The 14,451-nt window shown below is 45.8% G+C and overlaps 1 protein-coding gene across 5 annotated transcripts in view; it reads left to right on the top strand.

Annotated features, from left to right (window-relative positions):
* Nucleotides 1-14,451, top strand: part of ccser1 (coiled-coil serine-rich protein 1) — an 88,909-nt gene that overhangs the window by 55,211 nt on the left and 19,247 nt on the right. For 4 of the 5 annotated variants that reach the window (XM_029259445.1, XM_029259447.1, XM_029259448.1 and 1 more), the window contains exon 9: nucleotides 3,972-4,049. In XM_029259445.1, coding sequence (XP_029115278.1) covers nucleotides 3,972-4,049 — 78 coding nt within the window. Of the gene's footprint in view, nucleotides 1-3,971; nucleotides 4,050-10,009; nucleotides 10,056-14,451 lie in introns of all 5 variants that reach the window. The other variant, XM_018758445.2, reaches the window with a different exon arrangement.

The following is a 14,451-nucleotide window of genomic DNA, read 5'->3' on the forward strand; positions in this document are numbered from 1 at the left end:
CAGTGGAAAGCAGATGCAGGTGAAAGTCCTACAAGGAGTTCTGCAGTTGTACTTTAAATGAAGCTTCAGTACTGCTCCAGCTGTATACACTGGAAAGTCCTGTAAAATTGGTCGTTATTTTCTGAAGAACATCTGGTAAAAATTACAGGGTAATGCTAATGATTTTGATAGAGGACCTGCCACAAAGGGGCCAGTCTGGAACGATGGAAAGGTTCGTCCTCAAGGGGTCATGGAAAGGGCCATATCAGTCATTGTGGACAAGCCACTAAATTAGTACTTCTGGCTGCTGTCCTCAGGTCACTGAAGCATGGGTTGCATTAGCACCCCAAGGTGTCTGCATGCTTGAACAAGAGGATGAACAGTGGAGTGGAGAGAATATGGGCTGAAAGGATAGGCTTGGGAGGAGCTGGGGAGGCTTTTACGTGGGAATTGGGGTGGGATTAAGAGTCAAGGCTTGAAGGAGGAGGTAAGAGATCTTAAGAGGTCGAAGCTTTGGAACAGTGGAGAGACCTGCAACGTTAAAGCCAATGGCAGCAAAAGCACGGATTCTCCCCCCGCTTAATAAAAGCTGAGAAGGAAAATGAAGGTGGTGTAGCAGAGTGAAAGGCGCAGAACCGAGGCCCTTTTCACTGGCGCTTTGATCCTATTTGAGGGAGCAGTGAATCAAGAAGTATGTTTAAATTGCAGGAAATTGGAATGGCTGTGAACAAAAAAGAAAGCAAAACTTGAAGCTGAATTATTCTTCTTTGTGGAGTAATAATCCATTTGGATTCCCGACATGCCCCCCCCCACTGTTTTCTTCAGATGGAGACGTGGGGTTTTGAGGGAAGGGTGGAGTAGGTGTTCAAGATACTCTCCTCCGGGGTGTGGTTGAACAAGCTGATCTCCAACAGGCAGGTCTCCAGCACTGAACCTGCTGAGAAATCATTCAGCTGTTCCTCTGCCCTTTCACATGCGGGTAGAGCTGTGCTGAAACTTCCACACTGTCATGTATTTCTCCAGAATGCAGAGTAACCAGTGGCAAATTCACATTTCACTAGGCAGTACTTTCTGCCTTCTGTGCTGTGCAGTACCAAAAAGTGACAAGTGTGAGTGCACCTGGGCAACACCTGTACAGGACAAACTGGGCAGGAGAGCGGAAGCAAAGCAACCCACAAGTGTCCTCCATCTTTGGAACCTGTGGCAGAAGAGCTGCGAATACACACTGGCTGCTTTCCTGATCAAACTTGTTCACCAAATGCCTTGTGAGAAGAACTAGTTTCTGTCAGTTGCTTTCAAACATTTGACTGGTATTCTATATGGCTTCCTCCAAGGGTGTTGTGCTCCTTCTGGAGAAAGAGTGCGTTTTGTTGTGTACGTGTGTGAGAGACAACTGCGCTCTGCTCTTTCTGGATACTTTGGATTTCAGCGTTGCGATTTTTGCAATGATTTAATTGATGGTTTGATTCTCTGTACGGTAGTTTTATTTATTACTCTCTTTTCCGAGCAGAGGGTTCTGTTCAGAAATCCTTCCAGTTTATAGAAATTATGTTTCAGCACTGAATGATATATTCAGAAATTATTGATATTGCAATATGAAGGACTTCAGTATTCGTGGTGTGAAGCTCTCGGATATTGGCATATTGACACTTTGCAATATGAATTTTCCTGAAGTTAATCACAACTCTTCTTGTGTGGCCTGGAATTTTTTTTGCGCTTTCATGATCGAATAAAATTTGGTCTATTAATGCATCAAACCGTATATGCAAATTTAGTGACAATGTTCCAACTACATACTTATATAGTTAAGTGAAATTGACTTACCTCAGATGCAGTCATATTCTGTAACTATACACACACACACACACACACACACATATTTCCGGAACCGCTTGTCCCATACGGGGCTGCGGGGAACCGGAGCCTACCCGGTAACTCAGGGCGTAAGGCCGGAGGGGGAGGGGACACACCCAGGACGGGACGCCAGTCCGTCGCAAGGCACCCCAATCGGGACTCGAACCCCAGACCCACCGGAGAGCAGGACCCGGTCCAACCCACTGCACCACCGCGCCCCCCATATTCTGTAACTACCTTTCTGAATAATAACCATATACACGCGCCACTATATGGTTATTATTCTGAATAAATTGTTCATGTTATGATAGGATGAGGATGTGCGACACATAAAACTGAGTCCTTTCATGGCCATCCTTTCTTGGTCTCAGTATTTAACTTCTCAGCCTGGACTGGGTCTTTCGTTGAATGTACTGCACGGTTAAAATCACCTTCAACTGACTGGGCCACAGTTTCCCAGGTTGTCAATTCCATCAAACCGATCGTCTCATCAAGCAGATAATTTAATATTTATTGAGCAGTGGTGTGATCGCTCAGAATGAAACATGTAGTAGGTTTTCAACATTTCAAAATAAAGTTATTTTTCAATTACATCAAAATCATTCTAAAGCAGAAAAAAAATTCACACGTTTTGGTTTAGCACAATTTAATTGGGCAGCACGTTATGTCAATATCAATAAGGAAGGAGTAGAGCTATAAAACCTGGACTTGCATGTTCTGAAGTGAGCAATGGTTGTTCTCAGATTGAACAAAGCCTTTGGTCAGTTTTGATTAGCTCTTTACAGACTTCCAGTCTGATCCCTTTCCATTTGGATTTCCATCTGTGATTTGTCCTCCCCAAGGAGGAAGGGGTAGTTAAGTGCTCAAGAGCCAGTTTGTGGAAATGGCCCCAAGAAAAAAACATATATAGCAGTATCAAAAAACCAATACACGCTGACTCATTCCATAAGGTGAAACATTTGTCATGTTTTTACAGATCACCGACACTCACAAACACCAGACAGGAGCTGTCAAAACTGTGGAAGAAAGTTGAATGACGCAGTCCCATGGTCCAGTTCCGACTAAGCGCATTATACCGCCACCTATAGGCTGGTTGCATAAACTCAAATAGCCCTTCCTCAGCAAAAAGCAGAAATTTTACAATGCTGAAATGCGATTCACATGATACTGGAAAGCGTTCATATCTTTGAATACAGCGGTTCTAACTGTTCATAATACAAACAGCTGGTGTATTAAGCCAAAAATGTAGGACTATCGCAATGAAATTCTGTCTCCATTGTCGAGGCCCGCTCTGCTCTGGGCTGTGTGGAGATTGCGCTGTGTGGGTGCGCTGCCTAGGGATTGTCGAGTACTCTGTGTGGAATGATGTGTGCAGTGAATTTGCTGTGTTCTGTGTTTTGTGCCCTCTGCGTTATGTGTGCAGAGATAGTGCTGTGTGGAGGCTTCTGTGCTCATTGTGGTGCGTCCTCTGTTCTCTGCCAAATTGGAAAAGGACGCACTCCGCTGATATATTAAATCTTCCATGCAGCAAAGGCCTCAGCCAAAGGCCAGGGATGTTGAAAGCTTCCTTCCAATTGAAATCGGGCTCTGGGGAGGAAATTTCCTCCTGCAAATTACCCATTGTACCGCTGTGCCGATTCCTGTCTCAGCATAACCCACAATGCTTTGCACTGCAGCAGAATTGACATCTTAATTGATGGAATTATCTTGAGCCGAATGTGGAATGGCAATACCGTCACGGGGGAGCAGTCCACAGCCAACGTGTGCTGGTGTACTTGAGGAAAACGAGTTTGTGGCAAGACATGCCATCGCCGCATGCAATAAAGGTGACATCTGTGGCCCGCCATGTTTGTTCATCCTGTCCTTTGAGTTTTATGTTTTATCCACTCTCAACTTTCCCCAAAGCTCTTCTTTATTTAGCTTCTGGAGAAATGATCAGCTGCCACGTTGTGCATCATGGGCATCTCCCAGCAAGTTGCTGAATTCCTCATTTACCTTTGCTTTGTTCCTTTTGGCTTTATGGGGTGGGCTTGAGAGAGTGGCTGTTATACTGCTGTGGCCCATGGCTGCGGAGACCAGCGATTGGATGGATGTCCTTTGTGAGCGATGGCTGCCTGACTCGGTGTTCCTGTGTGCAGGACAAAGCCCGGGCCGCCCAGACACAGCCGTTTCAGAGAGCAGACAAGTGCACCCAGACGGAGTTCGCTAGTCCTGAGGTGAGTGTCCACGATGCCTTTGTGTATGCGTGTGTATACTTGGACATTACATCTCTGTCATGTACACTGCATTGCATTTTTTCATTTAGCTGATGCTTTTCTCAAAAGCAACTTACAATGTTAAGGCATTTACAACTATTTACCCATTTATACAGCTGGATAATTTTACTGGAACAGTTTTAGGGTTAGTACCTTGTTAGTTCTACAGCTGGAGGTGGGAATCAAACCTGCGACCTTTGGTGCTAACCACTATGCTACCAGCTGTCCCATAACTGCCAGTTAACTGCCACTACATCGAATTTTACGAAATATACCTTGATAAGCTGCTATTGCACACTCTTTCTACTTTCATCAGACCAGTAGAACACTAATCTGATTGGTTGGGCCACTTAGCTAAATAAAGAATACTTACAGTAAAATTTACAAAAGTCGTCCGTATGCATACCAGTCACCTTTAGTACTCCACATGTGTCCACACCTACATATTCGTAGGAGTCATCTGGAACATTACGTGTTTCATTCGGCTAAACTCATTCAATGCCTTCAGAGTATGTGCAGTCTTCATATGTCACATGTTGTACACGTTTGAAGTTGTACTTCTCAGCCTGTTCTCTGCAGTCTGATTGGCGGCTGCTGCTGTCATTAGCCAGGATGTTCGGGATGAATGACAGCCGAGAAATGTTCACATTTCAATTTAAACGTTGCCCAGAGCGAAATAGAGGAGCACGGCTTTCAAGTGTTCATCATCATCATTCATTTTCTCTCATTCAAAAATGTGTTTTGTCAAGCATTCTTTAAATGATGAGAAAATGTTTTCTTTTGCTTTGTTTGAATTCCCACATTTTAATGTCTTAAGTCAGTACATGCAAGTTGTAACTAATATGCTCTTTAATGTGAGCTGTAATGACTTCCTCTGATTGCCATTGTGTCTGTCCTCCAGCCTTTGGGGGCACAAATGTACGCGTGTCCAGTCGGTTCTGGATTCTCTCACCGTCGGCCAGAGGAAGCAAGGCTGGCATTTCAACCCAACTTGTATTGTTCGACCATCATGATGGGCATTGGGGCATCCAACCTGGCTGCTGTTGAGCTGGGCACGGCTGCGCACTGACAGTGTCGTTTTGTAGGTTATGGTGCACGGGCACTGCGCTGCTAAATAGGTTATTGCATTGAGGACACACAGATCCTGAAAGTGTTCCTACAAGTGGGTCAGCTATTTCTAAGGCTTGATGTGACAGGAGGAGGTTCTGTTTTTTTTTTTCTTTCTTTTTGAGTGTCCTGCCTCTCTCTGGCTGAGCTAATTAGCTGAAGGGGAGAGCCGGCCCGAGTCCTGTTCGTCCTCCCAACCGAGCCGCGCCGCAGGGACTGGGCCAGCCCAGCTTCGTAGTCTAGGGTCGCTCCGTTAACGGCATGGGCGGCCTGGAGCAAAGACTTTTCAAAGTCTTGAGAAGTGGTTCGGGGCCTGACTGCGGACAGGAAGAAGCTGCTCTGGCAAACGGAGGAGGAGGAGGAGGAGGAGGAGGAGGAAGCTGTGGGTGGAAAAAGGAATGGGAGCAGAGTCCCAGACTGCAGAGGGGAGGAAGTGCAAGAATAATGGTACCATGTTCTTGGACGGTGCACCACTGTGATAAGGAGGAAGTGCAGAGTTCAGGAACACCTGAGGATTGGTGATGTGAAGGTGAACAAAGAGGAATGTTTGTGTGATGAGGGAGCAGGGGCTGAGAGTGGGTGAAGCTCCAGAGACCTTAGAAAGAGTAGGGTGGATGACAAGCCAGGCGGTAGGGTAATTAGAATGAGCAGAGTGACCGTTGGGCAAAAATAACATGCGATGTTAAGCAGTGCAAGGAGGAAGACGCTTGGGACTCTGGTGGGATTCGGAGCAGCAGGGTGAACGTGGGGTAAGGCTAGCTTTTGTTCATGGAAAGCTGAATGGGCTGGTGTGAGAGAAGCAGGATTTGTGGCGTACCGTTGGGAGATCACCTTCCTGCGCTTGCCCATTACACCACAAATGAGAGTCGCTTCCAGAGAATTTGCGACATTTGAACTGTGTGCCTGAACCATCAACAGACTCTTAACGGGGGGGGGGGGGGCACAAAAGTATTTTGAACCTGAAGGACACAGTCTACGAGACTGCCGGAGAAATTTGGAGCAAATTGAGTGATGGGATCGATGGTGCTTTAAGTGTCTGTGTGTCCCCTCCCAGAGTCAGCAATCCACTGGCAGAGGCATTTGACGCACAGCTCCCTGGACCCCCACAGAGCCCCCCGGTGGTGGCTGCTTCTGCGGCACAGACAAGCTAGTAAAAACCAGTCTTGTTAATGTGCAGTTACCCCGCCAGCACCAGCAGTCATTTAAATGGAAAAACACTTAGGGGTGCTGACTCATTGGTCTGCTATCGCCGGCATCAAGTTATATATGTAACTGTTATGATAGGATCCCCTTTCAACCTTAAATCTTGGGGTGTACCAGCCAGTCTCATGAATATTACTCTCAGCGCACCAGCCAGTATCATGAACATTACTCATGTAATATATGTGCAAGCCATTGGGATGGGGATGGTGGTGAAGGAGAGGCAACATTCTCCACTCAGGGCATCGCAACCTCCTGGCACAGGGCATCCCCAGCCTCTCTCTGCTCTAGCTGTGCCCCACTGCCCACTGGGTATCGCTCACAGCACATTGCTGCTGCCTGCGGGTAGTTAAGGAGATGAAATCCACACCAAATCTGAGGCACGCTCAGCTGTTTTGCACTTGAGCAGGATGCTTGTCCTGAATTTTTTTTAAAATTGATTTTTTTTCCCCACTTTCAGAAAATACTCAGTTGTGTGAAATAGATGTCAGTGTATGGGTTTTACCAACATATTACCACAAAGACAGTATAATCTGAAAATGGAACTTCTTCTTTTAAACAGCCTATTTTTAGATTAGTGTTTTGTTTTTTTCAGAAAGGTTAAAATCACAAATAACATTTCTGCCATCAGCTTTTATATGTAGAATTGTACCAGAATAGGCTTAAGAGCCATTTATTACAATAAAGTCAACATTAGTGAATTCCCTGCAGTGACATAAAAATGATACTGTCTGATGTGTGTCTACAGGCAGTTTGGTGTGTGTGTGTGTGTGTGTGTGTCCATCCATCAGCTGCTGGGGTATTTCCCCCGCAGGCATGCCCACTCTCAGCACTACCCACTGCATCCCAATCTCCGTGTTCAGCAGGGGGTGGAAGGCTGAGCGCAGTGAGGGCACCTCGGGTGTGGTGGTGGAGGGGGTGAGCATCCCTTGGAAGTAAAGTGAGGTGTATTCCCTCTGCCTGCATTCCTATTACATACCTTCAGCCCCTTATCTGGCAGTAACACGAGTCATCTTTCACAGCAAGTTGTCTCATCATCGAGTATATTTCCATTAAGTGCTTTCACTCCTTCAATTATTCATACATCTGGCACTCATTTCCAATGTAAAACCATACATGAATGAAGAATTGCCAATATACTAAAGACAGAAAATGTAAAAAGAAAAAAAATCACAAGTTGCACTTTTTTTGTTTTAAATTTTACCTGGCCTTGAAATATGTATTCAGCTAACCACCAAAACATCCATTGATGTCAAATATTGTTATGCAGAAAGAAGCATAAGTACAAGTGCTCACCAGACGGCATCAACAAGTCTCTGTGACCCCAGTCTTCTGCACGGCCTGCACGGCCATTTAAAGTCTGGCACTCCAAACTGGTCAGAGATGCTTTTCAGAACTGACAAGCCATTAATTGCTCCTATGGCTTTTGTAAATAATGATCATAATAATGTCACAATGAGTGAATTGTGATCTCGATATCAATATTGATCTCATTATGTGATAAGTGAGTAATGTAATCTCCTCCAGTACTGCATCTGAACTGTCCCAAGGAGTCTCCTCTGCAGTAAGTGGTCGAGTTACAGGAGAAATCATCCCAAATTCTGCCTGTTTGGGGGAGGAACTGCTTTCTGTGGAGCTGAGTGAGGGGCATTTTCAGGGATTTCTCACCACGGGCTCAGTCAGGCAGTGAGTAGCATAGTGTTTAGTGCCTAGCAGCCAAATGATGTATCCCTGCTGTAGTACCCTTGATTAAGGTACTTACACTGAACTAATACAGTAAAAGTAATCAAGTCACTCTATAAATGAGGAAATAATTGTAAGGAGATTAGCATATAAATATAAGTTGCCTTGGAGAAAGGCATCAGCTAAATGTTGAATAATAATATGCTTAGTAGTCGGGAGCTTTGCATTTTGCAGGTCAGGATCATGAGTGCGTGGTGGTAGCGTACGATTACATTGCACTGACTAATTATGGCTGACACTCACTATTGGTTTACTCTGTTGAGCATTGCCATCAATCAATAGAAAGAGAGAATGTCAATGTTGTTGGTGGATTGATGGCTGAGCAGGATGGTCCAGTGCTCCTCCACTGTTTCAGAGAAGCTCCTAATGAAGCTGTGTTGGTCTCCCCATATCTTTGAGTTTCAAGAGCTTATGTGATGTCCTGTTGTCCCTGATGGCCATGTGCCAGTCAGACAGATTCTTGACAACAGCACTGTCCCCAGGGTGTCATTATGGGTTGATTGTTTTGGACTGGCCCTTCATCTTCACATGCCACAAAAGATGAATGATGTTATACTTTAACGTGCCATTCAGAAGCCCCTAGATGAAATCCACTGGGCAAAGAATGGCCGTCTCCGTAGTTTTGGAGCAACTAGTCTTGGAACTAAAAGGTTGCCCCATATACCAGAAAGAGAATTGCTGATGTGCACTTGATGCAGTCAGGCGTAACTCTGGAGCAGATCAGGCAATTCAAGTGTCTTGCTCATGTGTCCTTCTCAGCATATTTCCTACTTTCCCACATTTTTGTCCTTCTCTCTTACTTATTAGTAATGGTCTGTTCTTCCAGGTCATTTCTCTACCGCCTTGTGAACTACTCCGGTACTGCAACCATGTCTAGCGGAGTCATGTTCCTGAGTGTGAGGATAAAGTAATTGAGAGGAACACCATTCTTTTTCCTCTGAGAGGGCATGCAGAAGGCTGCAGTCCATCAGCATTTGAAGTCTATGTCATAGTGACAACTGGTCACAAGAACACATTGTTTGAATCAGGTCAAGTATCCATCTGTTTAAGGAGTCAAAACTTAAAATGTTGCCACTCAGTCAAAACTTAAAATGTTATAAGCGTCTGCTGACTAAATAAAGGAGTCTGGTGTTGGGAAGGAATTTGTATCTTAGAGTGTGGACAGTGGGGGCTTGCACAGCGGTCATTTTAAGACAATCGGTGAGAAGTCGTCAGTACCCTAAAAGCCCCTCGCCCCTCTGCTGTTGCGTGCATGTTCTCTGCTCTGTTGGGAAGCTTCGGGGGCTGTTGGATTGGCAAACAGGAGCCAGGCTTAGCACTGCAGTGCAGCCACGATCCCGCTTACCAGGAAGCCGAGTCAGTGAGGAGGCCTGGTTTTTGAGTACTGGAGAAAAAATAATGCATCGATCCTTCAAACCTTACTGGAAAAAGAGACTGAGAGGCAAAGGTTCATCCTCTTCTCAAACATTATTAGTATTACCTAAGTTATGACAATTGTGTTTGTGTTTGTATTTGCAAAATTCGTCCACCTTTCACACCAGAACAGAAGATGCCAGTCTTAAGAATAGAAACACATTTAAGTGTGCAAATGTTATCCTTTATGTAAGGGCCCAGGCAGGTATATATCTCCCACTTGTGAAGGAAGGGCTCCTCTTGCTCGTTTCGTTTGCTGGCACTTACGAGCTGTAACTATGGTAACTCGCCCACAGCACCAGTATGTTACATCATGGCCGCGTACCCCCGGCTTGCTGAGAGCTGTCGGAGAACGGCTCTGCGGATTGGCCACATATGCAGTTGGCTGTGTCCTGTCTTTTTCATCCACAGCGTGCCTAGTGATACTCCAAAAATGTGTGTGTTTTTACTATTTACAGGGCACCATTTGCAGGATCGCTTCTGCCCCTTCACGCAAAAGGCTATGTGAGTCTCTCACCTCTGACCTCTGGTGTTGTGTCATTGTTCTGCATGGCATGCAGGCAGGGCCAATGTACCCCCATGTGTCCTCTCTGCTTCCCCTTTTATTTGATCTCTGACACCAGAGGTCAGACCCTCTGTTTTACCTTTGATCCAGCTTGCCTTTCCCGTCAACTAGTCCACACTTGTGCTTTCAGTGGGCCACCAGTCTGGCCTTGGCCCTAGTCTCTCTATGAACACCTGTTTGCTTGCATATTTCAATGAATAGACCTGCTTGAGAGCAGCACACACCTGTGTCAGTACACTTGAAACACACCTGTAAGACGTAGGCACATACCCCTGTAAATACCCAAACGCACCTGTTGGAAGTCACACACCTGTGTAAACCTCTCAAAAAGGGCACTATCATGGCTGACATAACCAGTTCTGTTTCTCGTCCTGTTACACTGTTTTGTGTAAGCGAATAACTAATATTATATGGGGTATAATATATGTGGGATACAAGTAGTGGACCCGAGTTAGCTTGATGTTGAGAAACTGTGTGTGTTTGAGTGCATTGAAGAGTACTCCACCCACTCACTGAGTCCCAAAAGAGGGGCAGCTCTGCCTATAACTGCTGTCTATGGGTCAGAGGGGTCCTGAGAAAGATGAAAGGTGTTTACTCAGTGTGAGAAGTGCGCTGTCAGGAACAAAATAGGTTCACAGTCAGATACTGCCAGTCCCTTTCCATGGATTGGAGCAGTGGGACTGGGAGGTGGTTCGTGGCCAGTAGCAGTCCAGAGGAGAGGCCCACTCACACTCAGTATGTGTGATTGCGTGGGTGCAGCCACATGTGTCTGTGAATGTGCGTGCCTGTGTGTGTGTGTCGAGGTGTTTGGAGTGGTCTCTCCACTTCGAGAGACTTCTGTGAAGTGGCCAAGAGAAACACCGTTGTCTTTAGCATTTGATGAATATCAAACATTAAAACTTAATTTTTTTGTTTGGGGCGGAGGGAGGGTCTGCAGGTGCTGTAGTCAAGTTCTTAAGTCCCATGAGGGGTTCTACCTCTGGGCAAGGTAGTTAACCTAAATTGCTTCTGTCAATTACCCAGCCAAATAAATGGGTTATATAGGTCGTTTTGGATGAAAGTGATTACGAAGCAACTACCTAATGTAGCTTCATAACGCAGTGTTATTTATATGCCAGCTCTGGATATATTGTACATCTCATGTGTATGTCTGCAACTTTGACAGACACCCTTGACACTAGTCTGTGGTTTTTTTCCAGTTGCCCTCAAGCTTCTTTAACCCAGTGCTCTCTTGTGGTTTGAAACTATCTTGCGGCTACCTGTTAGTGTCTTCGTGCTCAGTGGACATTGCGATGAAACCTTGACAGCTACTGGGCCCCTGTCCAGGGCCTTCAAATGAGACGGTAACTGTTGCTCTACAGTAACTTCCTGCATTGGACCATTGGTGCTTCCTACTGGTATTGTTAACAGCTGTGCCGGAGTGCTCCCTTCCTTCACCATGTCTGTTTTAATCATCTAGGTGGGGATAATACAAATTGTTTACTGTATGATACACACTCTCCTACACTGAAATAAGCTTTCGAGCAAATCAAAATGGAAGTCTTTAATGGAGATGTGATGTCCTGGGAGGCCTGTGAGGTGCCCGTGCGTAAGACTCCCACAGTGCCGCTGAGGCACGTGTGCAGCTAATGAAGAGCCATGTGGTGCTGCGGCGTACTCGATTAGATGTACTGTAGTAAGGAAGTTGGACTGGCGCCAGGGAGTTGGACTGATCACAACGACTCTCGCGTTCCTCATACACGCTAATGAGATATTGTCCCCGAGGAAGAGGAGGATGAGGAGGCAGAGGCCCAAGGAGCCTCAGCTGGTTGCCGGCTGCAACTGCGAAAGCCTCCTCTCCCAGAACACCCACCGCAGGCCTTGCAGCACATGGCGGCGGCACGTGCTTGTGGACCCGAAGACGGATGGATCCCAGGCGCAGAGCCGTATTGAAAGGCGGTCGAGGGGAGAGGAAAAATAGACACAGCGAGTTGATCTCACAGAATTTCATGTGTCGAGAGATCACCAGGCCCGGTCCGAGAAACACGGAGGTAGGAGGCTGGGTCACAGGAGGAGGAGAAGGAGACTCCCAGGCAGTCCATCTGTCTGCTGAATGATTTAACTTCACCTTCAGAGATGTCCTGTCAGCGGCTTTTATCGTCGGTTGAATATGCAACATAAAAATGTGATCTTTGTGGGTAGGGTGCCGGTGCAGAGGTTGAAGAGCATATCTTGGGAAGAAAAGGGCTGTTGGACCCTTGAGGAAGGCTAACTCGATCAGTTTCGATGAAGAAATATCCACCACTATAAATTGGTAACGGTGCGGAACTGGATAAATGTGTTTGCTGAATGAGTAAGCGGTAAACAGTAGCGGAAGTGGAGCAACAGTGTGTGTGTGTTTGCCGCTTCTGGAGCGCAGCTGAGTCAGTCCCCCAGAGACTGCATTTCGCTGACGAAATTTACATGGTTGGGGCGTGCGAGCGAACCTGCGCACGTGTGAACGTCTCTTGTTTGTCCTTTTGCGCTCTTTGCAACTCAGCTACCTTGACGAGCGGCGAAGTTACCCGTGATGAGTTTGTCAAGGTAAACGAATGTGCCCCGAAGTGCTGACAGACGGGCCCGGTCCCCGTGGAAGCAGCCCGGTGGGCTCTTGGAACAGGACGGCCAGGCAGCGTCTCGCTGCGGACAGATGGCACGAGAGGTGGGAGTTCCGTCACACAATAAACACGTTAGTAAATAATTAATATAATAAGTAATGCAAACAAATGAGCAGCAGTGTGTGACGGCCTACTTACAGGCCAACGGGAGGAGTCGCTCTGAAACACTTAAACTCCGCGGCAGGCAACAGAACTCCGGAAGGGCAATCGATGGCTCGGTCACAGTCAACACACTGAAGTACACCTTCAATACCGCACTTCCGTACCATGACATAGAGTAATGGAACTCCAAAATGCATTGTTATACTTTTATCAACCATGTGGAACATAAATAACAGCACATCTGTTGATGTATTACTGGCTCAGTTCCCTGAGAGGTGTTCTGATGTCCGGTGAAGAAACACTCATTCTTCTAAGCTGATGAAATCTCATCTGTCCCTGACCAGAAAAAGGTGTAGTGAAGAATGTGATTTCCCATTCAGAATCCTCAATACAAGACAGTGTTATAGACTTCCCATACTTTTTTAGAAATACATAAAATATTGCAACATACCCACCCAAAAATATTGGTAGCATACCATATGTTAATAGTGCATTTAAATACAACCGGTACAAAATAAAATTTTGCAAAATATGCCAAGATAATTCAATACTTTTGAAACCATTTTCGGTTATATGCCTCTATTTTCCAGATAAGCTGTCAAACATTGTACTACTGACTACATTTCATACTGCCTTTCCTTTACTGAAGAATATAGCGTATACAGCATGGATCAGTGCATGTTAAAAAAACTTGATTGCCAGTATTAGCTGGCCATCACATTATAGCTTTCTATACAATTTGTGTTTTTTTTGTACTGTGAAATACAAATCATTGTAATGTAGGTGAAATGGTGCTTTTAAATGTGAAAGTCAAAATTATTTGGCTTGCATTTTTTAATGTCTCCTTCTATGGTTCACACCAGGTGAAACAATTCCTGTCTGCTTTAAGTGGTTACAACCCAAAATGTGATGATACTGCAAGGATTTTTGAGTAACACCCTGAGCAAAGTCTGGTCTGATGCACGTGTAGGAAAAGGGGGGCATTGGGGGTCCCATGAGCACCCCTGGAACACACAAAATTAGAAATGGGACACCCTGAAAACCATTGCGCACCCTGGCGGGGGCGGACACGTGAGGGCCGTGAGACTGCAAGTGTGTGTAATGGGACAGATGATAACCTTCATCCTGTGGTGACCTGAAGAATCGGTCTCAATTCACTCCAGTGCCCTCCGGCTGGACTTTGCAACATGCTGCAGTGAAATAGCTTTTGCGTGGGCTCCAGTTGCTATGGACTAGGGCTGGACAGGGTGTTGGATGGGAAATAGAGCAAGATTGACACGAGTGCTGATGTAGCACGTTGCTAGTGTCACTCTCGAGGAGACCATCCTATTGGCATGACACCTTTACATTACATCTCCAGCAGAAAGTGGACATTGTGATATGAAAAATGTCTCCCTTTACTGCGGGTCATCTCGGATTTTGGTTCTTACCGTGGTGTTACAACAGCTTTTCTGTGTCCTTTGCCAAGTTAGGTATGAGGAGGAAAACTATTTCACAGTTTTTGGTTCTCCCTAACAGCTGTATTGAAGCAGATTTGTACTTTCTTACCACCCACCTTTAAGGTTACAAGCTTCATATTCTTGAACCTCTATAATTC

This window comes from Scleropages formosus, chromosome 17, assembly GCF_900964775.1.
Source record: "Scleropages formosus chromosome 17, fSclFor1.1, whole genome shotgun sequence".
NCBI lineage: Eukaryota > Metazoa > Chordata > Actinopteri > Osteoglossiformes > Osteoglossidae > Scleropages > Scleropages formosus.